This window comes from Vespa crabro, chromosome 22 (assembly GCF_910589235.1).
Source record: "Vespa crabro chromosome 22, iyVesCrab1.2, whole genome shotgun sequence".
NCBI classification, from domain to species: Eukaryota; Metazoa; Arthropoda; class Insecta; order Hymenoptera; family Vespidae; genus Vespa; species Vespa crabro.
The window spans coordinates 4,328,830-4,341,804 of record NC_060976.1 but is presented as its reverse complement, the minus strand read 5'-3'; the positions used below and the strand labels follow the sequence as shown (position 1 = coordinate 4,341,804).

Sequence of the window (12,975 nt, the reverse complement as noted above, 5' to 3'; positions counted from 1 at the left end):
TCTTCGTTATCTATCGTCCTCCTGTCGATCGCTATTTGTTCCTATAAATATATCACGCGTTTGATCCATTTGAATTAACATTGACATAAGAGACACTTCTTTGACAACAGTTTATATACCGAACGCTCGGCATCGTACAAATGAAATTCAATTGCGACTGTTGTTGTTTCTCCGATGAGCATAAAAAATAATGGATATACCTGTGCGAAGCTGATAAAAATAAATGAGCTGCTGGCGATGACGTTTCCTGTTTTGAAGAGAGCAAAAAGGGAAAAACAAGAGATGAAAGAAGAAATACGAATAACGTTATGGCTATTCGACCGGAGACTTTCTTTTTCTTTCTTTTTCTTTCTTTTCTTTTTTTTCTGGCGACTTCGGGAGACCACGTCATTTGTTCGTTTACACCTGAGCGCCCGATGCGTTCGTTAACGATGAATGCGTGGCTTTTACCATTTTTTTCTTTTTTTCTTTTTTTCTTTTTTTGCATAAGGTCACCACAGTAAACGAGGCCGTTTAATTCCTTCCCAGCTCGATTGCGTCTACTTCTGAATTAGCTCTCCTTCGTAGCATCTGTCGGTACGATTGAGAGTTACTTGCGATTCCTATGCTTTCGAGATGCCACGTAAATTGTATGATTTGTATATACTTGTAAGACGAACGGTCCGTTTATTTTGGTCAAACCAGTTTCCGTAGTGTTTAATCGTTTCACGGTTAATGTTCCCCGTCTTTGTTCCCCGATCGAAGCAGATCGATTAACGGTATTCCTTACACGCAATCTCTGTGTGTACGTGCACCACCCCCCCCCCCTCTCTCTCTCTCTCTCTCTCTCTCTGACACGTCCCTCTCCTTTTATCTACCAATCCGTTTTAATTATGATTATGACGCAGAGGGAAATCGCTATCCTTTCTCGTCTCAGGGAGCATATTTACCGCAAATAAAGTTGAAGAAGAGAGATGGAGAAGAGTGGTGGACTTTGTATACCGATCGTCGTCGTTGTCAGGAGTTTTTCAAAGATAGTAATTTAGCCCGTACACGAGGATAAAGATATGACTCGAAGTATTTCGGCCTTGGGCTTGAAAACGGGAATTGCGTTGTGACACTCTCTTATCTCGATCTTTCAATGTAAATAATAATATTATTATAGTATCGTTCGCGCGTGTCGATTAGTCATGCCATTGCTGAAATATGACAAATGTCTTTTACGCACTTTTCATGTGTATCTATACTATAAGGATCTTGGGCATATTTCCACGCGTGAAAAGTTAATTGGTAAATCTTCTCTCATCGTCGGTGCTTCCTTTCGAATGATTTGCATGATAATCGAGATTAATTGTATTTTCTTAGCATTACATGGCAATGAACTAAACCCACATATATGTATAATCATTATTTAAAATGAGTTAATGTCGTTCGATAAAATTATAATAACTGTTTGCCAATTCTTTTTGTCGGCTCAACGAACGTTATATTATAATTCCATTTTATAATATAACCTCGAACGTGTTTGACAAAAATTTGCGTTCCACCGGAAGTGAATGGATTCAAAGAGCCGCGTAAATTCAAACCATCGGCGGGAAGAAGGAACGATGCAGTAGCGTCCGGATATTTTCCAATTCGTAGCGCGTTACATACAATCTATTTTTGTGTTCTTTCTTTTTAATAATTCTTTTCGTTCCAAACGACATTGGAATATTTTTACGCTATACCTATATCGAATTTCTATGTTGAACGATTTCTATGAGAAAATCAAACGAGAAAGAAATAAAAATTACGTTCTATTTTTTGTTATCTTCCCAATGGAAGCGAATAAAGCTCGAACGTATTATCGAACGCAATTATCTTCGTACGACGATTATTGAATCGATAGAAAAGCGTATGTATAGTGATGCAACATTTACGTATTACTACGGATAACAAGAAATATTTGTAGAAGAGACTTCGTATTCTAGAATTTTCCCTGCGTAGTGGGATAAGATACGTGTGGGATATGAATACGTATATACGCATTGTACTTTCGATAAGGATAAAAGAATCTCGACGCGTAACTTACTAATGTTTCTCAAATAATCGTACTCGATAAAGTGGAAAAAAAGAAAATATATCGAATTATATATAGGATTATAGGTTTTCTTATAATCGAACGAATATACCATCTTTTTTGACAAGATCGCAAATTAAAAGGGAACATACGTGTTTATGCGAAATACGATATTGCATATAGGATGATAAATGTATCCGTGTGGAAACATCAGCGACACTAGCGCACCTATTCCCACCGAATTGTATGCGAATAAAAAGTATCGAGAAATTTTCTTTCCCTAATTAAACCGATGAAATCTCTCACGACACACACGCACACAGACTTACTCTCTCGTTTTTTCACGTAAATCCACGTTAGCGATTCTTCAGGGGAACACGATAAGCGAGAGAATCTATTCTCTAGTCATTTTACGATGAAAATGACGAAAGAGAGATAAAATGACAGGGTTCTGTTATGACGTTATACGTTACTGCGAATCACGCATGCGCAAAGACGTTCTAGCGTATCCTATAAAAGAGGTGCTCGCAAGAACGTCATAGAAATTAGTATCGAATCGAGCGTAGACTCGGTACGATCAACGCTTAGGACGGTGGAGTATTTTTTCTCCAGTCTCCTTCTCTCTCTCTCTCTCTCTCTCTCTCTCTCTCTCTCTCCTTGGAGTCTTTGCTATTACGCACTTTTCAAAGTCTCTTTGTGTGTGATACAACAAAAGCAGAAACTATGTCCGATAACTACTACGTCGACGAATACGAGCACTTCAACTACGATTACGACAAGCACATTTTCACCGGTCACGGTGGCAAACAACGATCAAAACGCGAAGCCGACGCTCATACCAATCATTTCGATCCAAGCGGCCATTCCAGAAAGATCTTAACGAAGCTCATGAATTCCGAACATAACAAAAGGCAACAAGGAAAGACCAAAGCGTAAATAGATTCTGGTAAATATTATTTTATATTCTTTGTCCTCAATTTTTCTCTTATTCTATATACATAAATATACGTATATTACGTGTACGATCAGTCGTTGTATATCTTGTTGTCACTTTTTCCCTCGATAACGTCTTGCTTTTTTTTTTTTTTTTTTTTTTTTTTTTTTTTCTTTTTTTTAACTCTTCTTTCCCCGTCGAAATGACACATTCCAGAATCACATTCCTTTTTCTTAACGTTAGTTTCGAGATATATTGTCTCTAATATTACGCAATAACCATTCTCTACCGTTAAAAATTAATAAATCGATCCTCTCTCTGTATACTGCGTCTTACTTTTCTTAACGCGGCAGCCATTTTAAGTGCATTCGCTTATTCTCTACGCCCAACATTTTCAAAGAAAACTTTCAATGAATTCTCTTACTTTTATAGCGTGCTAATTTAATGCGTCGTTAGTTGTAACAAATTAATGAAAAAGAAAGCGGCGAGTACACCACGTTGTATGTGCCTTGTATATAAATGTATACACACACGTATTTATATTTATATTCTTTTGTTTGCATTCGTTCCAGGTCTCTCTTCAACATTGACCACCGCACTTCCGTGGAAGTATAATCTCATCTCGACTTCCATCCGGATATACGGACTCTCTCAGCTATAAATAAAAACGTTGTCGACAAATGCATTTATTCATCGATCATGATTTCTCATTCGCAGTAAAATTATTAATAAGATAGTGATATCGGAATAGATTTTCGATCGATAGTTTATGACATAAGTTTCTTTTTTCTTTCCTCTCATTCGGACTACTTCTAGGGAAGATATATTATTACTAGATGATGGAGTTTCTATGGTATATCGAGATCGTTGACCACGTTCGCGCTCGGAGTAGCGTAAACGATCGACATCGTTTGCGTACGTACCATTGATTCGTTCGTAAAAAAAAAAAAAAAAATAAAAGAAACACGAAAAGATACGAAATAGTTGCGATTTTAAACTTTGCCGGTGCTCTCTCTCTCTTTTGTAGAGCAGCGGGTTCTGGTTTGAACATTAAACGAAACAACATGAGCTTTATTTTCTTAGCTCGTCGTTACTTCTCGTCAAATCATTACTCACGACGTAGTATATCGATAAGTTTTATTTCTTTCCCTTATATTATGAAAAATCTTTGATACTTAAGTGTGTTATATTACGTTAAGATCAGTGTAACGATTGATATAAAACAAAATAAAAACTAATAAAATGGAATATCTTTTTAAATGTTGCATCGCTCTTTGCGTTATTAGGTTATAAATTTAATTTATTTATAAATATGAACTACACGGTAGAAAATATTACACATGTGGAAAAGAATTTCTTCACTTTTTATGAATTATACATGGGATATATATCGTGTTTGGTAACGATCCATGTTAATAATAATAAGTAAGAAATATATAAATTCCATCCGCTTATTTTTATAGCGAAAAATTAACGTTCCACCAAAACCCATTGGTTTTACCATTGACTATCTTCCAAAATATTTATTTATACACAAAGATTTGCGTCTATATTGCTTAGGTAAAATTATTATAACGATAATACAAATGATTTCATTAAAATACTTGAGAGTATACAGAAAATGTCCGTATTACATAGCAAAAGGAAAAAAAGAAAAAAAAAGAAAAAACAATCGCATGGGTACCACCGACGAGCTAAATTAATTGGAATGCGATTAAATTAATTTATGTCGGACGAAATCTAATTCTTGCTTTAAAATACCAATTAAAAGGAACTCGGTAGACTGTATCGTTACACTTTTAGGTACTTTTAATAACAATTTTCGCGCATTATCCAAATCATCCTGATGACTTATAATTATTGTTTTTTCTGTCAATCTCGAAGATGGTCGTAATAAAGCTTTGCCACCACACGATGTGATCATAGCTACAAAAGAAATGAATAAAATGTAAATAATTGAATTTATTCGTGTTTTCGGTATAGCACAAGATATAATGAAAAAATGAAATAAAAGAGAGACACTCACTTCTCAATTCCGATATAGGCGGTGATAATATATTTGGAGTTAACAAAACCACATAACCGTCTAACAATTTTCTTTCTCTAGCTTTATCCAAGCTCTTTCTTAATCTAAATCCATACTTTGCTTCCATAGCTGGATCCTTCAACATATAATTTTCCCAATCTAAGAAATGGCCAGCTCGTTTGCTTTCGTGTAACCAATTTACAGATACTATCGGCACTGCGTTTGCTAATGCACAAAGAAATTTAATTGTCCTACGTATTTTGTCTGTAACCAATACGGTACATTTCGAAGGATCTTCTACCTTTGTACCGCCTAAAAGAAAAAGAGACAGAGAGAAAGAGAGAGGGAGAGAGAGAGAGAGGGAGAGAGAGAGAGAGAGAGAGAGAGAGAGAGAGAAATTAACAAAAAAGTAATAATAATAATAATAATAATAATAATAACAATAATAATAACAATGTAATCCTGAATGAATTAGTCAGTTGTATGCAATTGTGTTTATATTTATCAGGAAAATGTTAAGAAAGAAAAGTTACATGTACCTAATATTTTTAATACTTTAGCATATTCATCATCCGCTATACCGGTAAAAAGAATTTTTTCTTTTGCAGAAAATGATGAGGTATTTAGGCTTGAAAAGGACACGCTTCTACGTGTTGCAGGCGTTGAAGGTATCGTTGGAGTTTTCCTATTATTTTCTCTGTCCGTCCAAGTATCGTTCTTCCCTTCCGTTTTCTTTGAACTACTCGTATTATTATCATTTTTTCGTTTCTCCGTATTCGATCGCGTCGAACGAGTAGACCGAACATTGGATGATATCGCGGAATCATCTTCGTTCGCAACGGTCAATGACGAATCATCCGTCATAGAATAATCAACGGACAATTGCGACGAATTATTTCGACCAAATTTGATTCGTTTAAATTGCGATTTAGATGCCTCGTATAGCGCATCGTTCGTTTTACCTTTACGAGAAATTACGTTATTGCCGTTTAACGTATCATCGTCCGAATTCGTTAGATTAGCTACTTTACGCTTTCGAATATTTCTTGGCTCGATAATCGAGGAAACGTTCATAATCATTGCAACCTCTTGCGACTCCTCTCCCATTATCAGATCGGTATTAGACGTGTTATCGTTTCCCCTATTATTATTATCTTTCGTTCGACGTTCTTCGATCTCTTTTTTGGAGTCCGCCAAGCTCACAGATCGAGTATTCCTTCTTCTTGGTGGGACTTGGTCGGTTACATAAGTTAAAATACTTTCGGATTCTCTTTCTACCTTATCCAATTTAGTTATCTTTTTAACCGATGGCTTATCAGTTAACTTTACGTTCTTTACTTTTTTCCCCCTTTTAGCCATTCCTACTACCATAGAACGATTCAATTTATTATCCCTGTTGGAAATGAAATCCTCGGCCATTCTTTTAACATTTTCATAATTGACATCTTCCAATTTCGTCACGGGTACGTTTTTATTAATGCTAGATCTCGTTTCCCGGACTTTGGATGTGTCCGATTTTTTAACGGTCTTTTTATTATCAGTACGACGCGTAGATTTGGTTTCCTTAACCAACGACCTGCGAGCGTTTGGATCCGAAAGTGTACCGGATATATTAACTTCCGGCAATCGAGTTAAAATATCGTCGTCTGACAATTTGGCCGTTTCCGTACGTTCGCCGACGTTCTTTTTCTTCGAAGTAACGCTCGAAGAAATCTCGAAGCTATTCAATGAATCATCTCTCTCTACGTGTTCGATGGCTAAAATTCTGTTAGACGAGCGGCGATTATTAGTCGAAACTTTTGAACGAAGAATTTCTTGAGAATCGGCAAGAACGTTTCGTTTTCTTTTAGAAAGAAGCCCACCGAAATATACCTCGTCGTCCTGCGAATCTGCCGACGTTGTTCGTCGACTTGATTCGGCCAATTTTTTATTTAAATCTTTGTCAAACGTTGAGACGTTATTACACCGGGATACCTCTAAAATATTTTCAAGACATTGAGTCGATATCATCGTTGTATCGTTTATCTCTTCGTCGTTAACCTCGTCGAACATATCGTTTAATTTCTGTTCGAGACTATCGGTAAGATTGACTTTGCTCTTTTTAGATTTATCTGTACTTTTAATCCTATTATCCTCTTGCGTATTCGATAATATTTCCATCTCCTCGATTATTTGAGTGGATGCCGTCTCATAATCGATATCTTCTATACTAACATTATTGCATGAATTCAATCGTTGAACGACCTCCTTGGCTGCCGCAGACGACGACGTGCCGACCTCATGGACTTTACTCAATGGTTGCGTATCCAATAAATCAATATCGATAATGTCGTCCACCTTTTCACAAGTCCTTGCATTATTCGCGCCACGATTCGAATCTGAAAAATCTATTATTTGGGTATCCAACGTATCAATATCATCGATATCGTCGCTTTCCCCTTCCGCGTCGCTTTTTCTTTCCTTTGCGTCATTAATAAAGTCAGGTAAGCGTACCAATTGGGTTTCTAACTTATCGAAATCGTCGATATCATTCCCATTTTTCACTTTATTTTCCCCTTTATTACTTTCAATCTCTCTCGATTGAATGCACTTAGTCGCCAGTGCAATATCGTTTTCTATCTTTTTCAATTCTTCAACTCGATTCGTTTTCTTTATCGGAGTACTTGATATATTTCGTACGTTGGATATATTTCGAGTCGTACCACCGTCGATATCAACATCTCCGTCATCGGTCTTTCTCCCTTTCAACGGTGATAGACTTTTAACACTATCCAAATCCAAATCAATGCCAATGCGTTGCGTAGCCACTTCAAATATGTCATCCGATTCGCAGCTTGTACTTGGATCATTCTGTTCGCACGTGCTGACATTAAAATCCCTCTCGAAAGTTTCCTTCCTTTTATTTTTATCGGACGATTGGCGAACGATAGATTCATCGTTATTAACGTCCTGCATCGAATCCGACAACGTACCAACGTTATTATCTTTGCCTTTGCCTTTCAACACCTTTTGCGATTTTTCCTGATTTATAGATGGCCGCGAACAAACAGATTTTCCGAGACATTCTTGCGGCACTGTCGCAATCGTCGAATCATCTCCGTTAATAATTGACGAATTATTCTAAAATAAAATAAGAAAAAAATAATTTATATCCTGTTTAGATTGACATTATATTAAGATCATTCTCACCGATAAAGAATCTGGCGATTCTGGAATTATAGATGTTATTTTCTTTTGTTTATACTGTAGAGGTGTTTCGGGAATGACAAATTCATTTTCTAAACGGCACGTCTTATAAATCGCTTTTATCCTGCCAAATTCAATGGTACTGTTATCCCTTAATTCGTAATAACGCGTAGGCCGTAAAACAATCTGAAAGAAAGGTGGTATATAACGTTTTGAGTAATTCAAACGCGATGAAATTTTTAATTATTTCAATGAAGAAACATGCGCAGGAAATAATGGCACTTTTTAGAAATCCGAGCTAATCGAGCTTATCTGCACGAGCAATAATATACATATATGTCGTAAAGATAATCAGTCGTCTTACATTATTGAGTATTGTTTTATTGGAAGAATTCAGATCACATATCCAAGCATTCACTGGGGACGTATTTATTTCTATCTCTGCATGATATTTCGATATACTCTGTAATAGATATAATCTATATTAAAACGGTCTTTCATACCGCTCAGTAATCTTTTTGATTTGATTAAATGTACAAAAATTATTTACGCTGGTATTAGATTATTTAATTTAAGGAATACCTGATCGTTGAAAATAACATTACAATCCGGATGTCGTCCTATCTTACTAATACCTTTATAAATGGGATATGAATTAGAATTGACGGTCAATACGGCAACCTAAAACATTTTTCATTATTTATTCGAGTTCGAATGAAAATAAGTAAATCTTTGTTGATTACCTGCACATTATGTTCCTTTCCTATGGGCTGTTCAATCTTTTGAGTCGGCATGTCATCATAATCATAACAAATTTGAGTTGCCGGCAGATCCATTCTGGATGCTAATTAAATTAAAAGAATTAACTTTTTAACGTTAACTGCATAAGTCACACATCTTGAACGTAACAACGGTAATATATATTCTTAATGTTATCAGAAGGGTGACCTTCCTTGATATGTATTATAAGTTCTGACGCTTGGAGACATTAATTTTAGAGTTTAGTGCGATGTAAAGTCTTTTACACAAGTAATAATATCTTTAACGACAAGAGGGAACTATACGTGCGGCCTAATAAATCACTTTTTAACCAAAATAAATAATAAATAATAAATTAACCATATGATTGAAGTAGCAGAGATCCGCTCCCGCTAATTTTATTTAACCTTACTATATAGAATTGATATTTTGATGTATGCGACCATGTGTGCGACCATCGGACTTGTAGCATTGCAATGGCCGACAGTGGCGCCACAGAAGGATACAATTTCTGGACAAAAAGCTTTTGTCGAATTCGTTTGAAAAGCATTCCATGTCGTTGTCATTCGACATCACCGATCCTCCTCTATAAAGCGACTCGTTCGATGTTCAAATCAATATACGTACTCGTAAATATAATAATTATTTATAATTGCAAATGATAAAAATTATTTTATTAAATCTTTCAACAAAATATATTAATTTTATCTTATATTGGAACTTTACTCGGACAGTTTGACGACTAGTTCGTTCTTTGAAACTTTATCACCAACCGTGCAGGGAATATCTTCGACAATTCCGTCGGCAGGTGCTTTAATGACATACTAGAAAAGATGATAATAAATGAATTGTAGTGATTACATTAGGAATATTCTATTACAATTTTTAACTTATTAATAAGCTTACTTCCATTTTCATAGCAACGATAACGACTAATGCATCGCCTTGTTTAATTTTATCACCACGTTTAACAAATACTTTATCTATTATACCCGACATTGGGCTGATTACTGCGGAAGACTCTTCCAGTTGTACATTTTTCCTCAGTTCAGATAAAAATTTAGGATTCGCTATGTTTAGTTGCCACTCTCGCGTCTAGAAAATAATAATTTTTTACTTTTCCTGTGAAAGAACGATGATTATATACGTTATTCCAAAGCTAATTAACTTATCAGCTTACATTAGTAAATAAGTGCAATCTATTTCCAAGCTTTGTAACTCTCGTTCTCCCAATTATTCCATCTATTTCTGCATTTAATTCTAACGCATTATTTCTTTTTTTCAACGTACCAGTCACTCTCCTCCATGGTCCAATATTGTTGATTCTCATAGAGAATGTTTCTGGCTCGACGTACTTAACGCTAACTTCCAAACTTTTATTGTCGACAGCAAATTTGAATGTTCTATTTAAAACGTGATTAAATCTCATTCCAGTTTCTGTGGCAAATGGACTAAAAGGATTATTCGTTTTTAAAGATATACTTAAGGCACTCATTTCCTCGTATAAGATTAATGCAAGGGCACCCTGAATTAATATTTCATTAGGAATCCGTAAATCTGGGAATAACTCTTTACTATTTTCTACTATGAAACCCGTATGAACTTTTCCATTTTGAAAATCTGGATGTAGGCATAGATCTTTAATAAATTCAATATTTGTATCAATTCCGGCTATCTGGAAACAATTAATTTTCAATTTCGACTATCAATAATATTATGATGCTTTCTATTATAATACTTTTTTTTGTTTTTGTTTTGTTCTTCTACAAAATTTGTAAACTCTTACGTTGTATTCGCAAAGTTTTGATCTAAGAATTCTAAGTGCTTCATTTCTATCGGATCCCCAAACGACCAATTTTGCTATCATTGGATCATAATGAACGAGTACATCGTCATTTTCCTTAACGCCAGTTTCGACTCTAACATTATCTGATGTCTCGGGTGTTCTCAAATAGGTCAGATTTCCTGCACCAGGTAAAAAATCATTTCTTGGAGTCTGTCGCGAGATGGAAAAGAAAAAATAAACATAAAAGATCTTAATTAGAAATATCACTGTCAGCCAATGATGATGATTGTCCTTATTATTATTATTATTATCTAAATTAAATTGAATATTTTACTTCCGCATAAATCCTAGTTTCAAAGGCATGCCCACGAAGATGGATTTCCTCTTGTTTAAGAGGAAGCCCTTCACCGGCAGCCACTTTCAATTGCCATTCAACAAGATCTAATCCAGTAATCGCTTCTGTAACAGGATGTTCTACCTGGAGACGCGTATTCATTTCCATAAAATGGAAATTGTAGTTGGTTCGGTCCATTATAAATTCTACAGTACCAGCTCCGACGTAACCTACAGCCTTTGCAGCACGGACAGCCGTTTCGCCTAATTCTAATCGTAATCTTTTAGATATACCAGGCTATATGATATATCCAGAACATGAGATTTAACGTGTCTCTATTAATAATATAATTACGATTATCTAATATTTAATCTATATTGCCTTTCATAATAATACATATCTTTACGTACAGCGGGTGCTTCTTCGATAACTTTTTGATGTCTCCTTTGTATAGAACAATCTCTCTCAAATAAATAGACTGCATCGCCGTGTTTGTCCGCAAATATTTGCACTTCCACGTGCCTTGGCTTGTCAACATATCGTTCTAATAGAACGGCTGAATCTCCGAATGCTTTTTGTGACTCGGTTCTTGCGGATTCCAAAGCATGAAAAAATTCATTTTCATTTAAAACAATCCTCATACCTTTACCACCTCCGCCGCGTATAGCCTTTATCATCAATGGAAAACCAATGTTTCTCGCTTCTGATAATAAAGTATCATTGGACTGATCATCTCCATGATAGCCTGTTAAACATATTTTAAAACATATTATATTACAATACCCTTTACTTCAGCCGTCATTGTGGAATACCTGGTACGACTGGTACACCGGCTTTGGCCATAATTTCCTTTGATTTATTTTTTATACCCATGTCTCTTATTGCACTCGCTGGAGGTCCAATAAAAATTATGCTTTCTTTTTGACAAAGTTCTGCAAATTCTACATTTTCAGAAAGGAAACCATACCCAGGATGTATCGCTTGGCATTTTGCTTGTTTGGCAACAGATATTATTTTATCTTGTCTCAAATAACTTTGACTAGATTGCGCCGGTCCAATGCAATAAGCTTCGTCGGCAAGATCTACATGCATCGCATTTCTGTCAACATCGCTGTATACCGCTACAGTTTTTATTCCTAATCTTTTGGCCGTCCGTGATATTCGACACGCTATTTCTCCTCTATTTGCAATAAGTATCTGTGAATAACAAAAAATTATATTTTACAGTTATGATTATACTCATCATCGTATGTAGTCATCAATCTTACCTTGTCGATTTTCTTTTCACTCTGCGTGGTTTCGCTGTGCGAACGTACCCTCGAGGTTAGGACCTTCCTACGCAAACAAAATAATTACATGTTTATGTTATATTTCTATAGAATAGTGCTCTATGAAAAATTGACAGAACAATCTGTTACGTTTTTAATAAAAGTTGAAGTTTTCTAGAGCGATACATGATTTTGGTAGATATCAAATGTAGCATAACACACTGCTCGTTGTTAGTTACAAATCTTGTAATTAACGCAATTCTTTCACTGCGTAGTAATGATAAACGCGTCTGCCTATTTACATGATACTGTTATCCTTTCGGTTATCCCCATATATACATAACACGCGTTTCTCTCTCTCTCTCTCTCTCTCTGCGTGTGGAGATATATACATACATACATACATACAATTATCGCATCATCATTTATCTCTTTCGAAAGTACATTTAAATAATGAAATGTATTTGTGAAGAGTTATCGAATAATACCGTTTGTGTTATCAAAGTTCATTCTATAATTTTTATATATTGACTTGTACAGAATAGAGTATATTGTACTGTCTATAATTATATATTTTCTAAAAATGTATAATTTTACAAAGAAATATTATAATCGGTCAGAGTTTCTGCGTAAATGTGTTTAGC

At 35.3% G+C, this 12,975-nt stretch overlaps 3 protein-coding genes and 1 long non-coding RNA gene across 11 annotated transcripts; 1 reads left to right on the top strand and 3 right to left on the bottom strand.

Moving 5' to 3' along the window:
- Positions 1–306: 306 nt before the first annotated feature.
- On the bottom strand, positions 307–2,436 carry LOC124431922. The gene is made up of 2 exons (XR_006944144.1): positions 647–2,436; positions 307–570 (listed from the first exon to the last, which is right to left on the bottom strand). It is a non-coding gene; the product is annotated as an uncharacterized LOC124431922 (long non-coding RNA).
- A 169-nt stretch (positions 2,437–2,605) lies between these two features.
- On the top strand, positions 2,606–4,220 carry LOC124431921 (nuclear protein 1). Its single transcript, XM_046980354.1, has 2 exons — positions 2,606–2,984; positions 3,545–4,220. Exon 1 carries the CDS (start codon positions 2,762–2,764, stop codon positions 2,972–2,974), a length of 213 nt encoding a protein of 70 aa, XP_046836310.1. The 5' UTR covers positions 2,606–2,761; the 3' UTR covers positions 2,975–2,984; positions 3,545–4,220.
- LOC124431907 (myb-like protein X) lies at positions 3,752–9,767 on the bottom strand. Of its 3 annotated transcripts, none has more exons than XM_046980313.1 (8): positions 9,670–9,767; positions 8,928–9,028; positions 8,767–8,865; positions 8,549–8,647; positions 8,188–8,370; positions 5,538–8,118; positions 4,999–5,310; positions 3,752–4,898 (listed from the first exon to the last, which is right to left on the bottom strand). In XM_046980313.1, the coding sequence occupies exons 2-8, from the start codon at positions 9,018–9,020 to the stop codon at positions 4,687–4,689; spliced, it is 3,579 nt and encodes a 1,192-aa protein (XP_046836269.1). In that variant the 5' UTR covers positions 9,021–9,028; positions 9,670–9,767; the 3' UTR covers positions 3,752–4,686. The 3 variants fall into 3 exon arrangements, with proteins under 3 accessions (XP_046836269.1, XP_046836266.1, XP_046836268.1); XM_046980310.1 differs by lacking the exon at positions 9,670–9,767 and adding an exon at positions 9,304–9,631; XM_046980312.1 differs by lacking the exon at positions 9,670–9,767 and adding an exon at positions 9,356–9,543.
- On the bottom strand, positions 9,589–12,963 carry LOC124431908 (methylcrotonoyl-CoA carboxylase subunit alpha, mitochondrial). 6 transcript variants are annotated; one of them, XM_046980314.1, is made up of 9 exons: positions 12,482–12,958; positions 12,332–12,398; positions 11,876–12,260; positions 11,474–11,808; positions 11,064–11,360; positions 10,730–10,939; positions 10,124–10,618; positions 9,850–10,038; positions 9,589–9,767 (listed from the first exon to the last, which is right to left on the bottom strand). In XM_046980314.1, exons 1-9 carry the CDS (start codon positions 12,544–12,546, stop codon positions 9,666–9,668), a joined length of 2,145 nt encoding a protein of 714 aa, XP_046836270.1. In that variant the 5' UTR covers positions 12,547–12,958; the 3' UTR covers positions 9,589–9,665. The 6 variants fall into 6 exon arrangements, with proteins under 6 accessions (XP_046836270.1, XP_046836275.1, XP_046836273.1 ...); XM_046980319.1 differs by lacking the exon at positions 9,589–9,767 and having other exon boundaries at positions 9,855–10,065; positions 10,234–10,346; positions 10,426–10,618; positions 12,482–12,962; XM_046980317.1 differs by lacking the exon at positions 9,589–9,767 and having other exon boundaries at positions 9,855–10,038; positions 10,234–10,346; positions 10,426–10,618; positions 12,482–12,961.
- Between the last annotated feature and the right edge of the window lie 12 nt (positions 12,964–12,975).

Coding starts and splice junctions, on each gene's coding strand:
- LOC124431907 (XM_046980310.1), bottom strand. CDS start 9,493: ATGCTTTTCAAACGAATTCGACAAAAGCTTTTTGTCCAGAAATTGTAT. Junction 9,029..9,303: donor TCTGCTACTTCAATCATATG/GTTAATTTATTA, acceptor TAATTTAATTAG/CATCCAGAATGGATCTGCCG. Junction 8,371..8,548: donor ATAAAACAATACTCAATAAT/GTAAGACGACTG, acceptor CCTTTCTTTCAG/ATTGTTTTACGGCCTACGCG.
- LOC124431908 (XM_046980314.1), bottom strand. CDS start 12,546: ATGCTACATTTGATATCTACCAAAATCATGTATCGCTCTAGAAAACTT. Junction 12,261..12,331: donor GTGAAAAGAAAATCGACAAG/GTAAGATTGATG, acceptor TGTTATTCACAG/ATACTTATTGCAAATAGAGG. Junction 11,361..11,473: donor TTATCGAAGAAGCACCCGCT/GTACGTAAAGAT, acceptor TATATCATATAG/CCTGGTATATCTAAAAGATT.
- LOC124431921 (XM_046980354.1), top strand. CDS start 2,762: ATGTCCGATAACTACTACGTCGACGAATACGAGCACTTCAACTACGAT.